The sequence below is a fragment of the Pyrgilauda ruficollis genome, unplaced genomic scaffold (assembly GCF_017590135.1).
Source record: "Pyrgilauda ruficollis isolate IOZ18807 unplaced genomic scaffold, ASM1759013v1 scaffold140, whole genome shotgun sequence".
Classification (NCBI taxonomy): Eukaryota; Metazoa; Chordata; class Aves; order Passeriformes; family Passeridae; genus Pyrgilauda; species Pyrgilauda ruficollis.
In genome coordinates, this window is record NW_024512544.1 from 801745 (window position 1) to 822604 (window position 20860).

The window sequence follows — 20860 nt, forward strand, 5'->3', positions numbered from 1 at the left end:
GAAGTGATGGCTTTGGTTTGTGATCCACTTTCTCAAGTCCAGAAGGATGCAGAGAGGTGGGACTGCAAATGGTGGTTTGGTCCCCATGCTCCAGCTGGATGGAGACCAGCCTTGGATCTTCTCAGAAGCACCCAAGAGGAGCAGGCAGGGAATCCCCATGGTCTCATGGCACTTGTGCCATGATTTTAGGGATTGTCTTTCCCTGAGTGTCTCCTGCTCCCTTGCCTGGGGCACCTGCACCTCCTTCCATTTAATGTTTTTCATGCTACTGACCAAAGCAGTGAGATTTAGGATTTCTTTTAGGAGGGCTTAAATATCCCATGGAGCTTCCCAGCAGGATCACAAACACACTTTATTATCCAGGCACGTCTCCATTTGCTTTCCTTCACGCTGGGGGGCAGGCAGGGGCAGTGCTGTTTGTTTGGACATGCAATTAGCCCAAGTGCTCAGGCCCATGGCCAGCCAGGAGGATAACCTTGAATCCAGGGAAGTTAGGGGAAATTTAAAGCCATCTGCAGCTGCAATGGGTCCCCACACAGCCCTTCGGCTCGCAGCTTGCATTCGTGCCAATAAAGTGCAAGAAGATTCGCAGTACAATGGGAAATTGCTTCTTTGGGTATGACAGTATCTTGACTTAGAAGTGCTTTAACCTTGGCCTCATGCTTCCTGCGGGGCCTGTTTGCTGTGCTGCAGAAGCGCCCACCCCAGCCAGCAATGGATAGGATTTTCCATCTGAGGAAAATTAAACCTCGGAACCTTTACCATCCCCTCGATGCCAGACATGCTCTACCTGCATTAACTTGAGCTTAATGGACTGCAAAACGAGCCTTTCAGCCTGTATGGGAGTGGATTATTTGCAGGAGAGCAAGTTCCTCACATTTTTATCTCTTCCCTTTCCCAAAGCTTTTGTCCTTTGAAAAAAAAAAAAAAAGAGAAAAGGCAAACACAGCCAAATTGTAGGAAGAGAGTCGGGCCCTAGGAAGTCCAGAGAACTGTTTGGGCAAGTTGTATCCACCAAGTCATGTAAATAATGAAAAGAGCAATGACCATTGCTGCCTGTCTCTGAAACCAAACTGATGTTTATTAGCCAAGATCTTGGTGGCAGTGTTGGGGATGGTACAAATGCTCCAGGCCACACTTTTCAGCACACCAGCTGAACTCCTCACCCTGGCTTTATTGCAGCCTTTCCCAAAGTCCTCCAGGCAGGACCTGAGGCTGCAAAAGACAGAGCCTGCTGCTGGTGGGATGCTCCTGACTGCAGTGTCTGCTCATCACCTCACCCTGTTGCACAAGGGGTGATGGTTTTACACTGGAGTCAGTTTATACTGGATAGAAGGAAGATGGTTTTTGCAGTGAGGGTGGTCAGGCCCTGGCACAGGCTGCCCAGAGGCGGTGGCTGCCTCATCCCTGGGAACATTCAAGGCCAGGTTGGATGGAGCTGTGAGCAGCTTGGGCTAGTGGAAGGTGTCCCTGCTCGTTGCAGGGGGTTGGATTAGATGGACTTTAAAGGTCCCTTCCAGCACAAACTCTTCTGTGGGTTTATGATCATCTCACATTGTTTGGAAGCGCAATTTAAAGCCTGGTGAGCCCCCTTTTTCACCTGCTTCCTTGGAGTTTTGCCTTCCAGATTCCAAGATTTTTTTTTTCCTAAACTCTGTAGGCTTGGATTTGGCTGTTTCTCCAAACACAGAGCCAGGGCACCACTGGAATCCCTGAAGAGACAATCCATATGGGTAACAGGATAATCCCTGTGCAAACTGGGAGGGAGAATGGGCTGGTGGTTTCTCTTCAAGCTTTCATGGGTTATCACTGTCAAGACAACAGCAGCATGGAACACTGTGTGTGTTTAATGACCAAAAGTACCTTCACCGTGTCCTTCCCAGTGCCAGATGCCTTACAGTCTAAATGAGGATCTTTAATAGTGGCATTAATTATTACTGAAACCCTGCTTTGTCCCACTGAAACAAGTCTAATAGCTCACACTTGCTCTGCCTCTCTGCTCCTTTCCCCAGATCACCATCTCCTGTATCTGATGCCAGAATCAGAAGGGCTCCTTTCACCTGGCTGCCTGGGCCACCAGCATGGAGTGATGTGCAGAAAAGGCCAGGCACAGGTACAGGTTCAGCTCCAGGGCTGCTCCATGAGCTGAGGATTGGGAAGGATGCCCTGAAACTGTCAGAGAGCATCACTTGGTGCTGCCATACCCAGGCCCTTGCCTTCTTTTGTGGGAGGCCCAGTGCCAAGAAAATATCAGCTCCCAGCTCACAGGAATGCAGATAACTAATTGAAATAATTAATTAATTAAATGCAGATATCTTTTCCCTGTGAGGGTGAGGAGGCCCTGGCACAGGCCATAGAAGCAGTGGCTGCCCCTGCATCCCTGGAAGTGCCCAAGGCCAGGTTGGTCAGGTCTTGGAGCAACCTGGGCTAGTGGAAGGTGGCCCTGCCCATGGCAGGAGGTGGGATGGGATGATTTCTGAGGTCCCTTCCAACCACACCATTCCCTGATTCTATGAAATAGTGGCTCCAGGGGAGCCAGCACAGTCAGAGGACATGAACTCCTGAGAAAGGAGAGGCTTTGTCTGTCTTGAGCAGCCATGGATAAGAGCCAGCCATGGATGGCCTGCCCAAAAGATGAGGCCCTCTCTGCAGATGGGTGCAACCATCGCCTGCCCCCAGGGACGAGACCAGTCAGTGCTGGCAGGGGCACCACCTCGTTCTGTGCCATCCCAAAGGAGCCTGGCTTAGCTTTTGTGCTGGGTTCTGTCTTTCCTTCCAATTTCCTAGTGCATAATTATCCCTTTGTCTGTGTGTTGCTGAGTGGGGGCATGAGCTGGCATCTTCTGAGAGCAGAGCTTTTTTAGGTACTGGACTTAGTGATGATAAAAAGATACTTTCTCTTAAAAAAAAAGGTAGTCTATCTACAAATACAAATAAATCCATATGGTGTATTAGATGGCCCTTGAAAGGTTCCAACCCAAACCATTCTATGATCCTAAATATATAAATACAGGCAATCCCTTTCCATGCCTTCCATCCCCTGTGTTTTAAAAGCTAAGCTTCCACACCACAAGGAAGCTGGATTCTTGATATATTTTTCATTTTCTCTATTGACTTGCTGTTGCAAACCCATGTCCTTTTGCTGTGTAAAGGGCATTCATTTGCCCTGTATCCACATGGGCCCTCTTTCCCCTTTAACAGCCACCAAAGAGAAACACTTTGCTGCTCTTGCTGTGCTGGAATCCTGGGATTTGCTCTTTGCTTTTTCCTCTAGCTGGACAGGGGTTGCTGCAGTGGATCTGTTATCCAGGGGATGGTCACCAGGGCACTCAGCTCACTGTGTGCCACTGAAGCCATTGTGTGCTGCTGCCTCAGGAGCCCTGGTAGCATGGGGTGTACCCCAAGCTGGGGATTTTCCCAGGCTCAGCCTGGTTTGGAGCGTGATTTGCAGCTTCCTGGGGGAGAAAGACATTGCCCTGCTGTGCTCCGGAGCTGAGTCATTCCCCCTGGGGTGTGCAGGAAATAATTCTGTAATTATAAAACAATCTTGAACTAATGGCATATTAATGAGGACAGGGAAAGGTGATGCTCCTGGGATGGGCTTTCCCACTGCTAGGGGAAGGAGGAGGGAACTGTACACAGCTGCTGCATTTGGGCGGCAAAAGTGGCATCACATCAGCGAGGTTTGGGTGTAAGAACCCTAAGAGGAAGCATTTTCCTGACTCTGGGTCTGTTTCTTCTGCAAAATTCACTGTTGCTCCTGCTGAAGGTGTTGCCTCTGAGCTGTCCACTCTCTGACCTGCTCTTTTGCTCCAGTTCCAGTCCTTTTGGCTCCCTTTTCCAGCCACCTCTGTTAGGCTGTACCATTTTTATCTCCCCTCATTTTTCCAATCCATCAACTCTACCTTCCCCTGCCTTCTGCCCTGCCAAAGCCCTCTGCTCTTCTTCACCCCTCAGCATCTTCCCTCACCTTTATCCACCTTCTCTCCTCCATCTCCCACAAATACCTGATGTATTTTCAAAAGTGTCAGCCTGGGGGCACGGGGAGGACGGTGCCCACAGAGGAGGTTGTGCTCTCCCATCTGATAACATATGTACCAGGCACCTTTCCCTTCAGCTGGCAGCCTCTGGAAGCCCAAGATGAACCTTTCAACAAGATTAAAGAGATGGTATTAATTGCTATAGATCATGGGTCAACAAATTAAATTGCATCTGCAACTGCATCTCTGAAAGGTCTAAATGAGAAGAGTAGTTAATGGGCCTGGCTGGCCCAGAGCTGTGATTAATTAAAGAAAGAAATGAACTACAACATTAAAAAAAAAAAAAAAAGAAAAAGAAAAAAAAAAAGGAGGAGATTGGGATGAGGATGACATTCTGTAGTGTATCTGGAGAGTGCCTGATGGGAATTCAGTTCTGGTTCCACCCTGGCCTGAGAGGGGCTGATGGGAAGCAGAGTGGTGGCGATGGATTTTTGGGGCTACTGGCACCCCCAGTGCTGTGGAGACACTGCCCACCTGTGACTGGCAACTCTTCCACATAAACAGTGGAAGGTTTCCTAGAAAATGATCAGTGCCCTTCACTTCTCCCTGTGGTCCCAGAGCTGTGGGATCCCTCGGTGGGACTGACACTGCTGGATTTGGGGGAATCAGTTTCCCTTCTACAGTCTGAGCTACAGAGACCTTGCGGACACATCCACAGTGGGATGTGCAGGGTTCCCCTCGTGTGACCCAGAGCATGCTCCTGCTCCCTGTGTGGGCTCCTTGGGGTCAAGGGGTCCCCCCCATCTGCCTCTTCTTCCCATTTATTTTCCACAGTGCTGTGCAAGAGTGAAGGGCAAAATCCTCAGCATTCCCATGTTCCTTTGCAACCCCCTGCTCTTGCCATGCCATTCCAGCACTGCAGCATCCCACTGGCAGCTGGGACAAAAGTACTCCTGGGTGGGAAGAAGGGTGCTACTGTGACTCCTTGGGAAATAATGAAGTAGCACAGCATGGAATGGAGATGGTGCTTAATTAATAACGAAGAAAATAATAATATGTGGCACGTATAGTGCTGTACTTGTTCCAAGCACTGTACAAACATTAACTACAGTAATTAAGCTGTAATTAATTAGAGTAACTACTAATCAGTGTAAATAATGATGCATCTGGAGGTATCAAAAGGAGTTTGTGAACTGAAAGCAAATTTCCATGTTCAGGAAATGGCATCAAATATAAAATGGCACCAGTAAAAGTAATAAAAAAGCAGATGGAGGTTGAAGTGAGAGCCTGGGAGCTGTGTTGGTCCATGGCAGCTCCACAAATGGGAATCCTGGTTTGGCAAAGCAAAACTGGTTTAGTGAGTTACTCCTGAGACACTCCCTGAGCAACCCATCCCACCCATGGGATTCTCATGGCTACTTCCAGGCTCCCCACCTGCTCTTTCCCACCCCAGCTGCACTCACCAGTACTGTGAAGAGGCAGGAGCTGGAGCAAGGGATGAGATGGGGAATTGGGAGCTTGAGGGGCTGATGAGCAGCAGAGTAAAATACACCACAAATATGTAATTCTGGGGTTTTTTTTGCTGGTTCACACACTTTATATTTAACAAAATAATTTTTTAATAATATAGTCTTTTACACATCAAATATTGTTTCTAGGACCCCTCCCTCCCATTTGTACAGATTTTTTTTTTCTCACTAGTTTCAGGCACACTATTGTTTGAAAGTTTTGAAACTGGATAGTCACTGACAGGCAACAGCTTACAAAGAAATGTGGCGATGACGTCTCGAACGGAACCAGCTCGGCCTGCAGGGAGCCAGTGCTCAGCCACAGACAGCAGCTGCTGTGCCAAGTGCTCCTCCCACCCCTGCCCTCCAGGAAAACACCAAAATGGGGAAGAAATGAAAGTATAAAGGCATTAGTGTGTATAAACTGAGCCTGATGTGCTGATCTGCTTCGGTGAGGATGCTGTGGAGAGGATTCGCTGCTGTCACTGGAGAGCAGGTGCTGGACTGGAGCCCGAACTCTGAACAAAATGAGCACCACCACCCCCATGGACTGACCAAACAGCAGGGAACCAAGTGTGGGCAGAGATGGGAAAGGCCCCTGTGCTCGCCTGGCCAGGCAGGCAGGGAGATGACATTGGTGGCTTTTCTTTCACAGTATGGCCTGGAAGCTGCAGCCTGAGAAGGCAGGAGGTACCAGTGCTGGAAAGCCTGATGGGGACCCTCGGCTGCCGGGACCTCTGCTCCTGGCAGGCAGGCACAGAGAGCAGCTGCTTTCGAGAGACAGCCCTCACAGGAGCCCAGCCCAGCCCTGCTGCACCATGGCTTGCTTTGTCCTTGGCAGTGTGGGTGCTCCCATGGAGAGCCAGGGCAGCTCCCTCCCACTGCAGCAAAGGGTCTTACCTGCCAGCTGAGCCAGTTTAGTGCTCCCACAGCCATAGGACATTCCTGGAAACCTCCGCAGTGGGGTGATCCCGTATTTTAATAGTGACCTGCTGTCGCTGAAGGCAATGAAACACTGCCCTTGGCTCCAGTGAGAGCAGCCTTGGGATGGGACAAGGCAGGTGAGCAAGTGCTCAGCCCAGGAATCAGGTTGGGCCCTCTTCCCTCTGCTCCACCACTAATGCCCCAGCTAGGAATCACACACAGACAAGCCAGGTAAGATGTTGCTCTCACGGAGCACCTTCTGGTTGGCTGCCCCAGCCTGCCCATGCAGCAGCTGTGGGCCCTGCTCCCATCAAGGTCACATTGACTGTGTAGGTGTCTTCAACTTTATTGTCCCCACTCAGTGGAGAAGGTGTAACACAGATACAGCTTTGTGTTGTGGCTGTGCAGTCTATACTTGTGTATCTACCTCGGTCCTGCTGCAGGTTACATTCCAGCTGGGATTTTTTTAAACCCCCCCATTCCTTGTAATTTCTACCTCCCTCCTGTCCTTAGTGCCACCTGCGCTTACAGACACAATACAAATGCTCCATCTATTGCTCCACTCGTAGCTGTACTGTCCCGATGATCCCAGCTTAGGAAGAGACTTAAAAAAAAAAAAAAACACAATAGCAAAAAACCTTCAAATAAATAACTGTGAAAAACCCCACGATCCACGCTGTAGAAAGTGAGAGCAGTGAATCCATCGGTGCCTCGGAGGCATCGCCAGGCCAGGAATGTGCGTGGGCTGTTTTCCTGCTGTCCTCCTCCGGTGACTCCCACAGCAAAGCAGACACCTGGACACCGGGAGCAGAGCGTGAACAGCGGGACAGGAGCTGCAGGGGGCACGGGGACACCCTGCCCACAGGCACCGAGCTCTGCTCACGTGGCACCCGCGCAGGGCCTGCTGGGGACCCTGCTGCAGCTGGCAGGAGGTCGGACACTGGGCAGCATTGAGGCCGTTCCTTCATCATCGCCATCATCACCATCACCGTGAGCGGGCTGTTGGCCAGGGGCCGCTACAGAGCCTGCTTGCCCTGGCACTCGCGCTTGGAGCACTGCGCTGGCTTCCACCAGTCCCCGTTGTGGCAGTGGCAGATGTTGCAGTCGTCCACCTTCACCTCGATGCCCGCGGGGATGATCGTGGTGCCCGCAAAGCAGTTGGGACCTGCGGAAACACACGGGGTAACAGGATAAATACTCCGTGTTTGACTGGGGGCAGCACTCTGCCCTGAGCCTGGCACAGGCAGGGACCAGTGCCAGCCCCTTGCTGTGCTCTGGCCATGCCACCAGCACTGCTGACATCTGCAGCAATGCTCCCACCTTGCTCAGTGCCCAGCCGTGGACCCACAGCAATCCCTTCTCATTTTTTGGTTGCACTCAGGCACCAAAGGGGAAAATAAAGGCCTTGAAACTTTCCTCTCTGTTTCTGCACCCAGCCCCTAGAACAAATGGCATTGGCAGTCAGCTTCTTCTACTTGGCTGACCACTAATTTAGTACCTCTTTCTCCTTAAATTTTGGCTGCAGGATGGACAGGACCATGAGGATAAGCATGAGGACACAGCCCAGCCTTCACTGCTCCAGTCTGGTAAGGCTGCAGGGAGCTGCAGGGTCCAGAGCCAATCCATCCCCTAGGGCCATTGGCAGCCATGCTCCAACACCAGGTAACCCCAAGGACCTCCACCAGCTTGGAGCTATTAACCAAAGATTATTTCTTGCATCACCTCTCAAATTAGCTTTCTGATAAAATCTTGGTTATTCTCCTCAAGGGTAATTCCTTTAATCTGCTTATTATTGCTTTGGGTATTTTTTTTTTATTCTTTATTGCACAATATCAAAGCTGAGCAGCAAGTCAGCAAGGACCTTATTTCCCAGTCACAGAATGGTTGGGTAGGAAGGAATCTTAAAGCCCTTTTCTCCTCCTCATAAAAGCCCCACAAATATCCACTGCCCATCTGTCCCTCTGCAAGATTTCTCCTCTTCCCCTCTCACTCCTTCACTGCTTAGTGCCAGGAATTAATGTCAGAGCCACACAAAAAATTCAAGGCAGTCACACTGGTGGCATGGGGGAAGCATAAAGGCATTTGAAAAGTGGTTTGTGGCTCAAGTGCTGCTCTGAAATGTCACCCCTTGACTGGCCACCAGTTTTAATCTATGCCTCCAGTGCATGAGGTGCATTCCAAAGGTGAGAGTGTGTGCAGACATGGAATTACAGGCAAGTTGTTCCTTAAGGCTTAGGCTTAAGGCTGGGAAAGGGAAACAGGGTCCCTCAGGAGGCTGGAAACAGGCTGAGCTGTAGCCAGCCAGTGCCAGGGTGCCACGTTTTACAGTCTCAGAGAGCTATTTATGATCCCTGACCTCAGCAAGGTGATACTCAGGAGCCTCTGTTGAACAGGCCACGAGTCTGGCAGGGCTGGGCTTAACCAGATAATCCAGGGTGCCTGAGTGTTACTTGTGTTTCAACACCTTCCTGCCTTCATTAAAGGCCCCTTCAAGCATGGCTCTACAGCAGCATTTCACATCCATCTTCATCAGGCCATGACAGAAGGGCCGGAGGAAGATGCCTGGGATGGCTCCTGTACAGAATTTGGGGTAGCCCAGGCTGCTGCTTCTCCATGGGCAGGGTCTGGGAAGGCAGGCTGTGGCACTGGGAAGGTCTGGGCTGCTCCGTGCTGCCTCCTCCTTGGCTGGGCCAGCATTGAATTCCATCAGGATTCCAGGAGGAAGCTTTTACTCCAAACAAGGAGATGGCACTGCACGTGCTGAGCCAGAGCCCAGGTGGAGCAGCCCTGTGAGTGGGGATGTTTTCAGGCTGCTGTGAGCTGGGCCTTGAGCTATACAAGCTCCAAAGAGCCCCTCCAGCCTCAGCCATTGCAAACTGCACAGAACTTTAAAGCCAGGAGCTACCAGGCAAGAGCGTGAACAGAACAGCCAAACTCTACATTTGCACACATGGTATCTGTGTTTTTCCTTGCAGGCATGAGGTTAGAGCAGTCATGACGTGTTTTGGTCAGGAGCTGAAGATTTCTCAAATTGACATCTGTCTGGAAGACACCATCCTGGTTGGAAAGGCTGTGATTCCAACTGTGGAATGTCTCTGGCAACCCAGTGAAGTTGTCACACTTTCTCAGAGTCTTTGAGTCCCTGTGCTGGCTCTGCCACTGCCTGTGCTCTTCACCTCTGGTTTAATTCCCTGTTTCCTGGAACCTGGTGGTGGGGGGTGTGTTATGACCCAGCAAGGGCATCACTGTCAGGTCATTTGCTGCTGCTAAATGTCCAGGGTTCAAATGCCATGAAAATTCCAATAACTGCAGCTAGCTGTATCTGAAATTGGAATAAATGCCTGGGATGGCAGGTTAGTGGGGTGCTCTGACTGCCTGTCGATGTCCGGGATGCCCAGGGTGAGCAGCTTCCACTCAACAGCCTGCCCTGCACTCCCACAGCAAAAAAAACTCCTTTTCATTGTAATATAAACAAAAAAGCTTCCTCTGGAGATGAGGGTGGCAAGGAAAGGGGAAGATCATCTCTCTTGTTGCCCTGCCTGTTAAGCAACTCATTTGAGAGGCCAGCGCTGCCTCCACACCCACGCCTGTCTCCAGACACAGCTTTGTCTGGATTTACAGCACTGCCAGCCCATTCCAGGGGCTGGGAACAGCTGGGAGGCTGGCACTGAGGAGCCAGCAGGTTTGCTCACTCAGGTGGCTCAGCTTTGCCTTCCAGACAGGCTCTGGGGGCCCAACACCTCCCTCATGGGACTTTGGCACCTCAGTGCTGCAGGGATCATGGCCAGCCAAGGGTGATGGCGTTGGGGCTGGCTGATGGAGTGCTGCCAATTGGGAAAAGGTTATTTTTCCTTCATCCTGCTTATCAGTACATTCCTTGGCTGCCCTTTCTCCTCCCAGCAGCCCCAGTTATCTTCTCCCTCCTGAGCTTCCCCAGCAGGTCATATAGAAATAAAATAATTAATAAATACCATTCACTAATGCCCCAGGACAGGGAGGAGCAGAAAGCAGACACTGAAGAGAAGAGGAGATGGATGAGGGGGATGTGCTAAAAACATCACCTGCACCTCTGAGGTCCCCATGGAGAGGGGATCCCTTATTCTGGAGACAGCAGTACAGCAATGTCCCTGTCCCAGCCAGGGACATGGGGCAACTCTGCAAATCTGTAATTAAACACTAATGATCTGCCCCTCTGATCCCTGGTATCTGTTGATATCTGTTGGTATCTGGCAAGCATCTCTAACAGAAAATCCTTGGGATACTGCCCCCATCCCAAAGGGATAAGGCAAAGGGGGAAATGACAGCTATGGTGGGGGAATCCCAGAGGCTGCCAAGCCAGCCCTCGCTGCAGCAGCACCGAGCATCCCTGGGCTGCCCAGGGAGCTGCTGGCAGGGCTGCTGAACTGAGGGAAAAATCACAGCAATTGGGTTTGCTTGCTTTCTTCTTGGCTTTTAGCAAAATGGAGGAAAACATGACTCAGGGCTCTGCTGACATCTGCCTTCCTGTGGGATGTTCTGTCTCTCTCCTGATGGACTTTAGTAATTTTAATTTGGGCCAGCACTGCCACTGCTCTGGGCCTTTTCTTTTCCAGCTCAACTCCCAAAACAGCCCCCTCTGCACTGCCTGAGTGAAATGGTTTCTTTTGCTCACCACAGTGAGCTGGACAGAGCTTTATTGCATCCTCTCTCTCCCACTGCTCCCCCATCCCTACAGAAACATGGATTTCTAACAGAAGGCAAAATTTCCACACTGCATGTGTGATAATTCAGCTTAAATTCCCACTGCCTGAAATCCAGTTTTCCAGCACAATCACTACCAGCCAGTCCCTCCCCCTCTGCTTTTTCTTCCTCCCCCATTTAAACTTCTCCCACTTTCACATGGAAAACTGGATCCTGTTTGTTCAAACTGGGATGCAGCAAGCATTGCACCCGTGGTGAAGGCGTGAAAAAGAGGCACTCAGAGAGGGAGCCTGCACTGCTAGAATCCAGGTGAAAATGTGCCGTGGCACAGAAAATGCTGCTTGGCTGGAGCATAAGTCACCAGGGAGTTTTCCAGAAACTTTGGGATTTATAGAGCTGGCAGCTACTGGTGGAGATAACCTCCAGCACCTGGGGATCTGCACGGCTGTGCCATGTGCCTTGGAGGGGCTGCAGCCCTTAAAGCCACAACCAGAGCCCACAGCAAGAAATCAAGTCCTGTTTGTTTTGGTTTGTTTTTTTTTTTTTTTTTTTTTTTTTTTTTTTTTTTTGGTGCAGCAGAGCTCAACAGACTCTTTTAAATTCTCTAATATTCTTTTTTCCCTCCCAACATTTCAAAAGCTCAGGGCCCCAACCCAGCACTGCCCTGAGCTTTTCCCACTGTGGCTGCTTGGAGGAACTGGATGAGACCAGGGTCTGCCAAATCAATGCCAAAACAAACCCCCAAAGAATGACACAGAACACCAGTATGGGTTTTTAATTATCATTCCAAGGAGGAGGCTGCTCAGAAATGTCTGATGACACGTCAGGCACATCAGGTTACTTATGATAATAGCAGCAGGAACAAGAAGCTGCTTTGGGCCAGGGCTGTTGTCCTGCTCTCGGTAAAAGCATCTTAAACCACAATTGTGACGATAACAGGACACTAATCACCCTTTGCCTTGCTCAGGGAGACTGATGGGAGAAGTTTGCTGCTCCCACAGACAGTGTAATAGTGAAATTTGCTTTCCTTAACACAGTTAATACTCATAAAAGCCAGCAGCACTCCAGGCTGTTTGCTAGAACAGCTGTGAAGATTTTTATGGAGATGTATTAGGGACATTCAGATGCTGGTTTGATGGGAGAGATGTAAAAAAAAATCATATTTGGTTTGTTGTTTGGGGAGAACGATGTGAAATTCTGCAACCATCAGCTGAAGATCAGGTACTTGGGTGATGACCCTGCTCCACTGCACCTCTGTTCCAGAGGGAATTCAGGGGCCAGGCTCTCTCCCACACCATGAGCTGATGCCTTGGAGCCACTCGGTGCAGAACAGCAGCGTCCCCCCAGCTCCCTGTGACTCCTCAGATGGTTTTACTGAACTCAGCAGCTCTGCCTGTGGCTTTCAGCAGCTCTGAATTTAGCTTTGTGTGTGCAGAGAAGCAATAAAAGGAAATCAAATGTTAATCAAACAGCAAGCACGGATCACTTCAGGCCAACTGTGATATTCAGATGTGCCCTGAATAGCATCCTGCCCCAGACAAAGCTCATCATCTCCACCAGAACTTCTCATTGTGCAGCCTCTGATTCCAGCAAGGGAGGTAGCTTCCCCTCAGTAAAATATGTCTCCTGCCACTTCTTTGAGAGCCTCCCCATCCCCTTAGGAAATACTAAAGCTGACTCCAGGAGAATTTAGCTTATTCAGTCAATGGATTCCATCAAGGAGAGGTGCTGATGGCTACGCTTATCTGCCTAGTTAAGACAGCTGCTAAATAGCAGCTCAATTCAGCAGCCATCCCTCAGACTCCCAAGTGGTGTGCCCCACAATTGAAGTTGCAAGAGATAAGTGCAAAACTGCTGTTTCCTGACAGTATTTAGGAATGGATACCTTCTGGAACATCCCCCTGGATACTTGCTCAGCTGAATGAGGCTCGATGACTTTGCTTTTGGAGCTCGACCATGAACACAACTGGGCATGGGGGTTTGCTGTTGGCAGTGTGTTTTGGCCTGGGGGAGGTGTTTCTACTGAGCATGGCCAAGGGTCTTCCCAGTGGGAAGGCAGATTTTCCTCTGCATGTCTCCACAAAGCAGGCCTCTCCCAGGCTTCACCATGACCGTGCCACACCACAAGCCATGCAGTCTCCAGCACTGGTGTCTGGTGCTGAAACAACCCCTTGCAAAGCAGGGACCAAATGAGGATGACACTTGGAATCCACACAAGGATGCTCATGGATCCCCAACAGAAAAAGAGGAAAAACACAGCAGAATCCCCACTCTCTGTCACAGAAGCAAGAAATTGCCTGTGCCTGCATCTTGGGGGGACTTCTTCCATGTCCAGGCTGAACTCTGCTCAGAAGGGAAGGAAAACCACCATCTTGTTTTTAATGATGGCCGCCGTTTCTGGAGGTTAACACCGCTCCTCTCTGCTGATCCTGCAGGATCTTTCCAAATGTTCATTTAGCTCTGGCAATGCTATTTATGCGATCACTTCAGATTGTGAGAAAAGAGCTCAATTTGTGGCTTTAATTAAGGAGTTGGGGAGGGAAGAAGTCCTGTTTTCAGTGCCTGCTATGGAGAGTGCCAGCCCCACTCTCTGGGGGAAGGAGGAGGCAGCGTGCAAAGCAGGAGGTGAGGCACAAAGAAATCAGCTGGTGATGCTGAGCTTTGCCCTGCTGGAAATTAAATTTGGTGACACTCTGCAGGGGCAGCTGAAAACCCCACCCAAAGAAAACAACCCTTGACTTCCTTGTGTTAGAAGGAGGCCAGAGCTGGAGATCCTGGCTCGGAGCATGGCTAAAGCCTGAGGGTGCACTGGGAACAGGGCTGCCATGATCCCAGGATGTGGGGCAGTGAGTAACCCCTGGATCTGATCCATGTCTGCCACTTCTCAGTGGTGGCAGGAGGGGCTGTGCTGTGGCTCTGCTGTTCCCTGCTCCTGCAGGTGATGTCCATGTTCTCCAGGCTACAGAGCACACAGCTCTTCCCAGTACAAACACCAGGAGAAAAGAACCCCCTGGACTCCAAAGTCCATCATCGCCCAGCCACCCAACCTGCACAGAGACTCCTGCAGGGCTGGAAATGGGACTGCTTCAGGTCAGTGTCCCCATCCTGATCACCATCAAGTCTGGAAGCTGTTTCTCAGCCTGCCCACACTCTCAGGCAGCACTGAGCTCTCCTGTGATGCAGAGACTGCATCAATGCATCATCTGCCCCTTCAGTAAAATCTGTATGTGCTCCATTTTCAGGAGCACTAAGACCTGAATCTACCAACCCATGCCAGCCTGAGTCCCACACATTAAACCTCCCTCCCTCCAGTGGGCCAGTGGTGGCTCCAGCACCCTTCCAAAACGCTGCCATTCAAAAGCTCAGGAATTGCTTTGTTACCCTTTTTTTGATTGCTGTTGATATTGTAAAACACCAAAAGAAAGTCTTGGCCTCTGTCAGTTTAACCCCATTCCCCCTTGTCCTGTCACTCTGTGGCTCCCAGCTGTGGTAACAAGTGTCTCCTCCTTGAGGTGACCCCAAGATGGGAGGTTCACTCCTCCCCTGCCACCCTGTCCAGCCAGGCAGGGAGAGCTGGCTGTGCCTAACAGCTCCTGGAGTCATCTGGTGGTGCCTTCCAGATGTCCACGAGCTTTCAATCATGTGCACCACTGCCTCGAAGAATTACTCTCCTCTGAAGCTGATCTGCAGCTCTTTTCCATCCTTCTTGCATTTTTCTCTGCTTACAAGTCAATGTTAACAGCCCTTCTCAAGTACTGCCTATTTACAGGAGAGATTTTTCCAGCCATAATTCACATTACTGGGTGCCTGAAGATGCCTAAAAGTTATTTAATCTCTGTATTAAAATATATATATATATATCTGCAGTATCCTAGTCCAAATTAAATCCAAGTTGCTCACTCCACGCCAGCCCTCCACCATTAGAAGGAATGCATTAAGAAGGTGAGGGGGATGTGAAAAGCTCAATTCAGGTCCATGGGAGCTGTTCCACTGACTTTTGCCAGCCATGCAGCCACACAACAAAGAAAATATAACACAGCAGCAGCTCCCAGCCAGCCCAGTGGGACAGGGACCTCCTGGTGGCCCCACATCCCCTCCTGGCGCTCCGCACACTGAGAGGGTCACATCATCCAGGCTTTGCTCAGACAATCCCCAGTATCTGCTGCCTTGGAGTCTAATGAATGCAGGGGCTCCAGTCGAGTTCCCTAAATCGTGAGCTGGCACCCAGTGACAGAGACTGATTTAGGCCTCACCGCTTTGCACTGCAGTTAGAAAAATACCGATGGCTCGTTATCCGTCTTAATCAGCAGCAGCAAACAAATGAGGGACAGGGAGACATCCAGAAGGGAATACACGCATTACTCCTCCTTATTGATAGCACAGTTACTTAATTTGATGTGGAGACGTAACTTGAGGCATCACTAAATAGTGGAGCAGGGACGTTTTGGTGCAGGGAAGATCTATGGGTGCAATTTAAAAGCGTCTGTTTGGCAGCCGTGACGTCCATGGGCACCGACACCGATCCCAGCTCCGCGGACAGGCTGGACACCATCCCTCACCAAGACAAATGAGGACAGTGTCCCTTCCACAGCTAAAATGCATCAGCTGAAAATGGTGGAGCCCCACCCCACTCTTCACCTTCTGTGCTTGTGGGATGAGCTGGACAACAGGGGACAAACCCAAGACTGAGCACAGACTCCCAGAATGGTTTGGGTTGGAAAGACCTTAAAGCCCATCCACCACCACCCTCTGCCATGGGCAGGGATACCTTCTGCTGGACCAGGCTGCTCCAAGCCCCATCTAACCTGACCTTGGACACTTCCAGGGATGGAGCAGCCACAGCTTCCAGTGTCTGATGGCTTCTGGATGGTCCAACCTGCCCTTCCCTGGGCCCTGCCCGTGCCGGGGCAGCAGAGCTCTGGGTCAGACCTTGGCACAGCTCACTTGGGGAAGGCACGTGGAGATGGTGGAGCAAAGCTCATGATCTGGGCACACCAAAGAAAATAATGCAAGCAGTACATTTCCCACTGCTTTAGATGATGGTATCTGCCTCCCATATGTCCCACATGGACATTTCCCCCAGTCCTGTGCACCCTGCAAAACCTCCAGCTCCAGTCTGCCCATTTGACTGGGTTTCTAACCCAGTTGTGGGTTAGGGACTGCTGGCCAGCAGGGTTAGGCATTGCTGCAGAGGGAATTAACAGGTATCAAATTCATAACCTTTTATTGACTCTGCTGACTCATACACCCCAATGGAGGCAGCCTTGAAGTGACCTGGCTGGAGGAGCCAGCACATGGATCAGCTCCCACACAGCAGAAGAGCAACTCCCAGTGCTTCTGACTCATCTGTAAATCCAGGGCTTTCCCCCCTCCTTTTAGTGTAAAATACAGGTTGGCATTTTCAAAGTCACCTATGGGATTTACATGCCAAATTCCTCTTCATTTTAAAAGGATCTGCGTGTGCAAATACCTTGATCAGCACTGAAAAGTTTAGTGTATGATAAAAAAACCTGCAAAGGCAAAGAGCCCAGCATTGCCTAGGCAGGAACTGTGCATCCAGAGCTGGTTTTCTGAACCAGCTTTTACTGTGCCCACTCTGGGCTGGAGAAGGAAAACTGTGTCACCTCAAAGCCAGAAATAACCATCTATTAAAGGAGAAATGTGTGTTTCAACATTTACCTGAGCAAACAAACAGGATTAACCCTTAAGAATATTTTTCCAGACAGCATAAACTTTTGGGAAAATAGCATAGGTTTTTTTTTTGTCTTTTTTTTTAATACAGGTAGATTGTAGTTGTGGGAAATGAAAGCTACTCTGAGGTAATTTTAACCTTTCAGGTAAGTAGCAGGCTTTCAAAAATTTGTCTAAATAGGCACTTCCCAAAATGAATTCTAAAAGTACTGAAGGTGCATTCATTTTTTCAGTAGGTCAAACATAGCATGAGGTGAGGTGTTTTTTTTTTTTCAGCTGGTATCAAATAGATTAATTTAAATGAAATGAATTAATAGAACTACCATTAAACTACTGCATCAGCAAACAATGTTACCAGTAAAATCAACAGCCAAAGGGAGGAAAAGTTGGACCTTCCAGAGACTAAACATTTAAGTGAAGGAAGAAAAAATATAAATGCATACATAATGTGCTGTAGTGTTTGTGCTGCCTTCACCTCACTGGCTCAGGTGCCAGGAGCAGCCACGGTCCTGGCGACTGTGCCCTTGCAGCCAGTATTGCCCAGGAAGGGAGCTGGGATGCAGAGAAGCAAACCCATCCAAGGACCTGGCTGCACGTTCACCCTGCAGTGCTCTGGGCAGCTCCCAGGACACTGGGACACTGCCAGGGAGCAGCAGTGCAGCTCTTGGTCCAGGCAGGTGTGGGAGGACACTCTGATCTAGGAAAACAGCAGTGGATGCCAAAGCACCAGGCCTGTGGTCCCTGCCCAGGAATCTCCACTCAAAGGCAAAGGTTAACAACAAAAGAATAACAAGCAGGACTTTTTCCCTGGGTCCTGTGAGCTTTTAGCCAACTTATTTGCCTCTTGGTTGTGCTTCATGTGAAAATATAATGATTTTTATGGGCCACTTTAACATTTTTATGTCTTTTTTTCTTCAGAAAAAAAAATCCCACATTTGGTGTAAGAATTAAAACAGTATTTCATGCTTAACTGCAATCACAGATGATGTATGGAAGAGAGCTGGCTTCATGTCAACTCAATATAAAGCCAGAATTGAATCTAACGTGGTCACTACAGCTGTGCGATGTTTTATGGGGTGAGGGGATTTTTTTCAGATCAGTCATAAATGAAATGGAAACTTTGACTGTGCTCATTTTGTTTCAAACAGGAGCAAAAAAATGCAGGGAAGAACCAGGACTGCTACACATTTGTCTGAGCTGTTCCTTTGGCGGTGGAGCAGCCAGGCCAGCACCGGGCCCTGCTGCGGTGGCAGTCGGTGCCTGTTGGCACAAAGGCCCTGCCAGGGCAGCGGGGGCTTCCTGAGCTGGGGGGAGCCACAGGCCTGGGATCAGCCTCCAGCTCCTGTCTGGAAAACAGTCCAGATCCCTGCAGGATGGGGTCAGCTGATGGAAAAGTGCCCTCAGGCCTTTCTGCCATCATGGCACGAATGTGATGCTCTGAGGGCACCAGCACGGTCCCACGTGTGCTTCCCACCTGGTGACAGATTTTTGTGGTGGCGGTTTTAAATGTGGGGTTGTGTTAGAAATGGGAGTTCAAAGCAAAGATAAACTTTTCCATGTAAGGGAGGAGCTGCTGTGGAAACCATTTCTTCCTGCTCTTGGCTTGTGTTTGAGTTACTGGGTTTTCTGCTGCTGACTTTGAGCAGAACCCATCTCCTGCTGCCTTCACCACCATTCCCATCTCCCTGGCCTCCACAGTCTCCACCACTATTCCCAGCCTCCTGGCCTCCATGATGATGGGCACAGAAATGATGGCCACGGGCGGGTAAGATGTGAAAGGGGAATTTAATGGTAAAAGTTAAAGTCAGTCAGCAAAGGTTCCCCTTCCAGTCAAAGGATCGATCTCCTGGGGGTGTTTAACAGCATCAGCCTTTGGATCTGCCTGTTTTCATCCCTATAGATTTAGGATGGGCTGCAGTGGCAAAGCTCTCATTTCCATGCAAATCCATACACATGATTGATTACTTGTAGAAACAGAATAACCACAATGGCAGAAACAGTATTTCTTAGTTTATGTGGGGAATTTCATTACTTGCCTGTGGCACAGAAAAGGAGAATCAGGAAAACATCTTCCCTGACCCCACCCCAACCATTAAGCCTGGCGTTAGACAGGGCATGGCACTGCTGTGCCAAAATCTGCATCTCCTGAGGAAACAGGAGGAGCAGGGAATGGAAGGGGCAGGGCAGGATAGGTGGATGGATCCTGAGGACACACATGGGGAGACCAAAGCACTGCAAGGACGGGCACACCTTGGTCTGATGGACAGAAGGGACAAGCAGAGGTTGGTGCTTCTGGAATAAACAGGCCCCTAAACACTTCTGCTGGCACCTGCCCTGGTTTCTCCAGCAGCTGCAGAAGCAGCTGTAATCCAGGTTTTCTCCCAGGTTTTCCCTTCCCATGCTGTTCCACTCCCTGAATGTAACGGTGTCCATGGCATTTCCAGGATGCTTTCAGATGGTTCAGAAAGAGTCTGGCTGGTGATAGATAAAATGAGTGGTGCTGGTTTTGCATGGGAACAGCTGCATTTAATGAAATCACCCAGTGAGAAAAGGAAGGTGCTTTCCCTTGCTCACAGCCCTGGGTGTCACCACGGAAGGCAAAACCGCAGTGCACGTGGGCCTTTGTGCTGTGCAGGTGTGATGTTGTGCTGGGACAGGACAGTTGTTCTGTGAGGTAACAGCTGGGAATGATGAAAGGCCGTGGAAAAATGATGGTGCATACATGTGGTTCTGCATCCCTCCTGCCCAGACTTCCCAAATGCTTTGTTACCCTTCTCTGCAGTCAGTTTTTATTACTTAATTCCTGAAGGAAATTCTTGCTCACCCTCTGGTCTCGCTGGCACCACAGGATGTGAATGGCTGCTATCCTCCCACCTTCCCCTGGGACAGGGAAGTGCACTGGGCAAACTGAGGCACACAGGCAGTGAGGGCTCATGAGGGGATGCAGGTTATTCCAGCTAAACCCAGCAGAAAACTGGATTTGACTTGAAACAACAGGAAGGTTTGAGGCTGCAAACTGCCCTCTCAAGTGTGATGGGAATTGGCTCACCTTATTGGCAGGGGGAGAGAACTGTGGGACAGGGTGGCAAAGTGAGGGACAATGAGATCCAAAAATTCCCCATTTCTGAGTGTTCCACGCTCTTCAGCTAGTATTCCCTGCCTTGTTTTTCCTGTGTTCATTTTGTGCCTTAGAAACTTTTTTTTTTTTAAAAGCAAGAAGAGGGATTTAGACATTAGAACAGCTACTGACCTGATACGAGTTAATGATTTTATAAAACCCCTAAAAAATGCTTTACTTTAAAAGATTGATGTTTCCTATTGTATTTTTTTCAATGCCAATTAATTACTTAATTCATTAGCAATGTAACACAGGAATAGTCTTTGAAAAATCTGCTGCTTTGTGTAGATGCCTTTAATTATGGATAATTAAATACTGTGGAAGGACCTGATTATACCTCTGAGCATTTTCTAATCTGGAAAATGAAACACACTCCTGTACTCCTGAAGACATAAAACAAAAGCTGAGCTCAACAGCCACAGGAAGTAAAAAAAGATGGGAAAACAAACACCCCAAAAGCCAGCCCCACTGCAAACCCTGCACCTAAGAGAGGATGAGAACACCTGGGGAGGCTCGAAGGCTTTGTGCATGCCCTGACACAGGGATGGACCCAGACCTGCCTTGCTGGGGTACAAGGGGGAGCCCAAGTGTGCTCAAGGTGGAGCTGCTGCAGCCAGCAAGCAAACATGGCCCAGTGAACACAACTCCCTGTTAGCACTTGCTAAAGCTGGGAACAGATTTCCAGATGGTCCCTTGTACAAAGGGCAGCAATAGCCAAAAGTGTCACAAAGAGCAAAGCACTCTCCAAACAACCACAGCTGACCTTGGAAGAGGAGATCCTGCCAATGGCAGAACTTATGCTGTTGGTTTCTTTCTGTCTCAGAGTTTTAGTCCCAGAAGGAAGCCAGGGAAATGCTTGTTTTGAAGACAGCATTGCCCCAGTGCCTCTGAGACAGATCCCCTGCCTGACTTTACTTTGCATCCTTCCTCCCTGGCCATGAAGTGATTGCCAAACTCAG

The 20860-nt window shown here is 49.7% G+C and overlaps 1 protein-coding gene across 1 annotated transcript in view; it reads right to left on the reverse strand.

The window, feature by feature from the left end:
• Window positions 1–5568: 5568 nt before the first annotated feature.
• Window positions 5569–20860, reverse strand: part of VWC2L (von Willebrand factor C domain containing 2 like) — a 46460-nt gene continuing 31168 nt past the window's right edge. Inside the window, exon 4 of the mRNA XM_041460224.1 lies at window positions 5569–7577. Coding sequence (XP_041316158.1) covers window positions 7429–7577 — 149 coding nt within the window. The 3' untranslated portion in view covers window positions 5569–7428. The remainder of the gene's footprint in view (window positions 7578–20860) is intronic.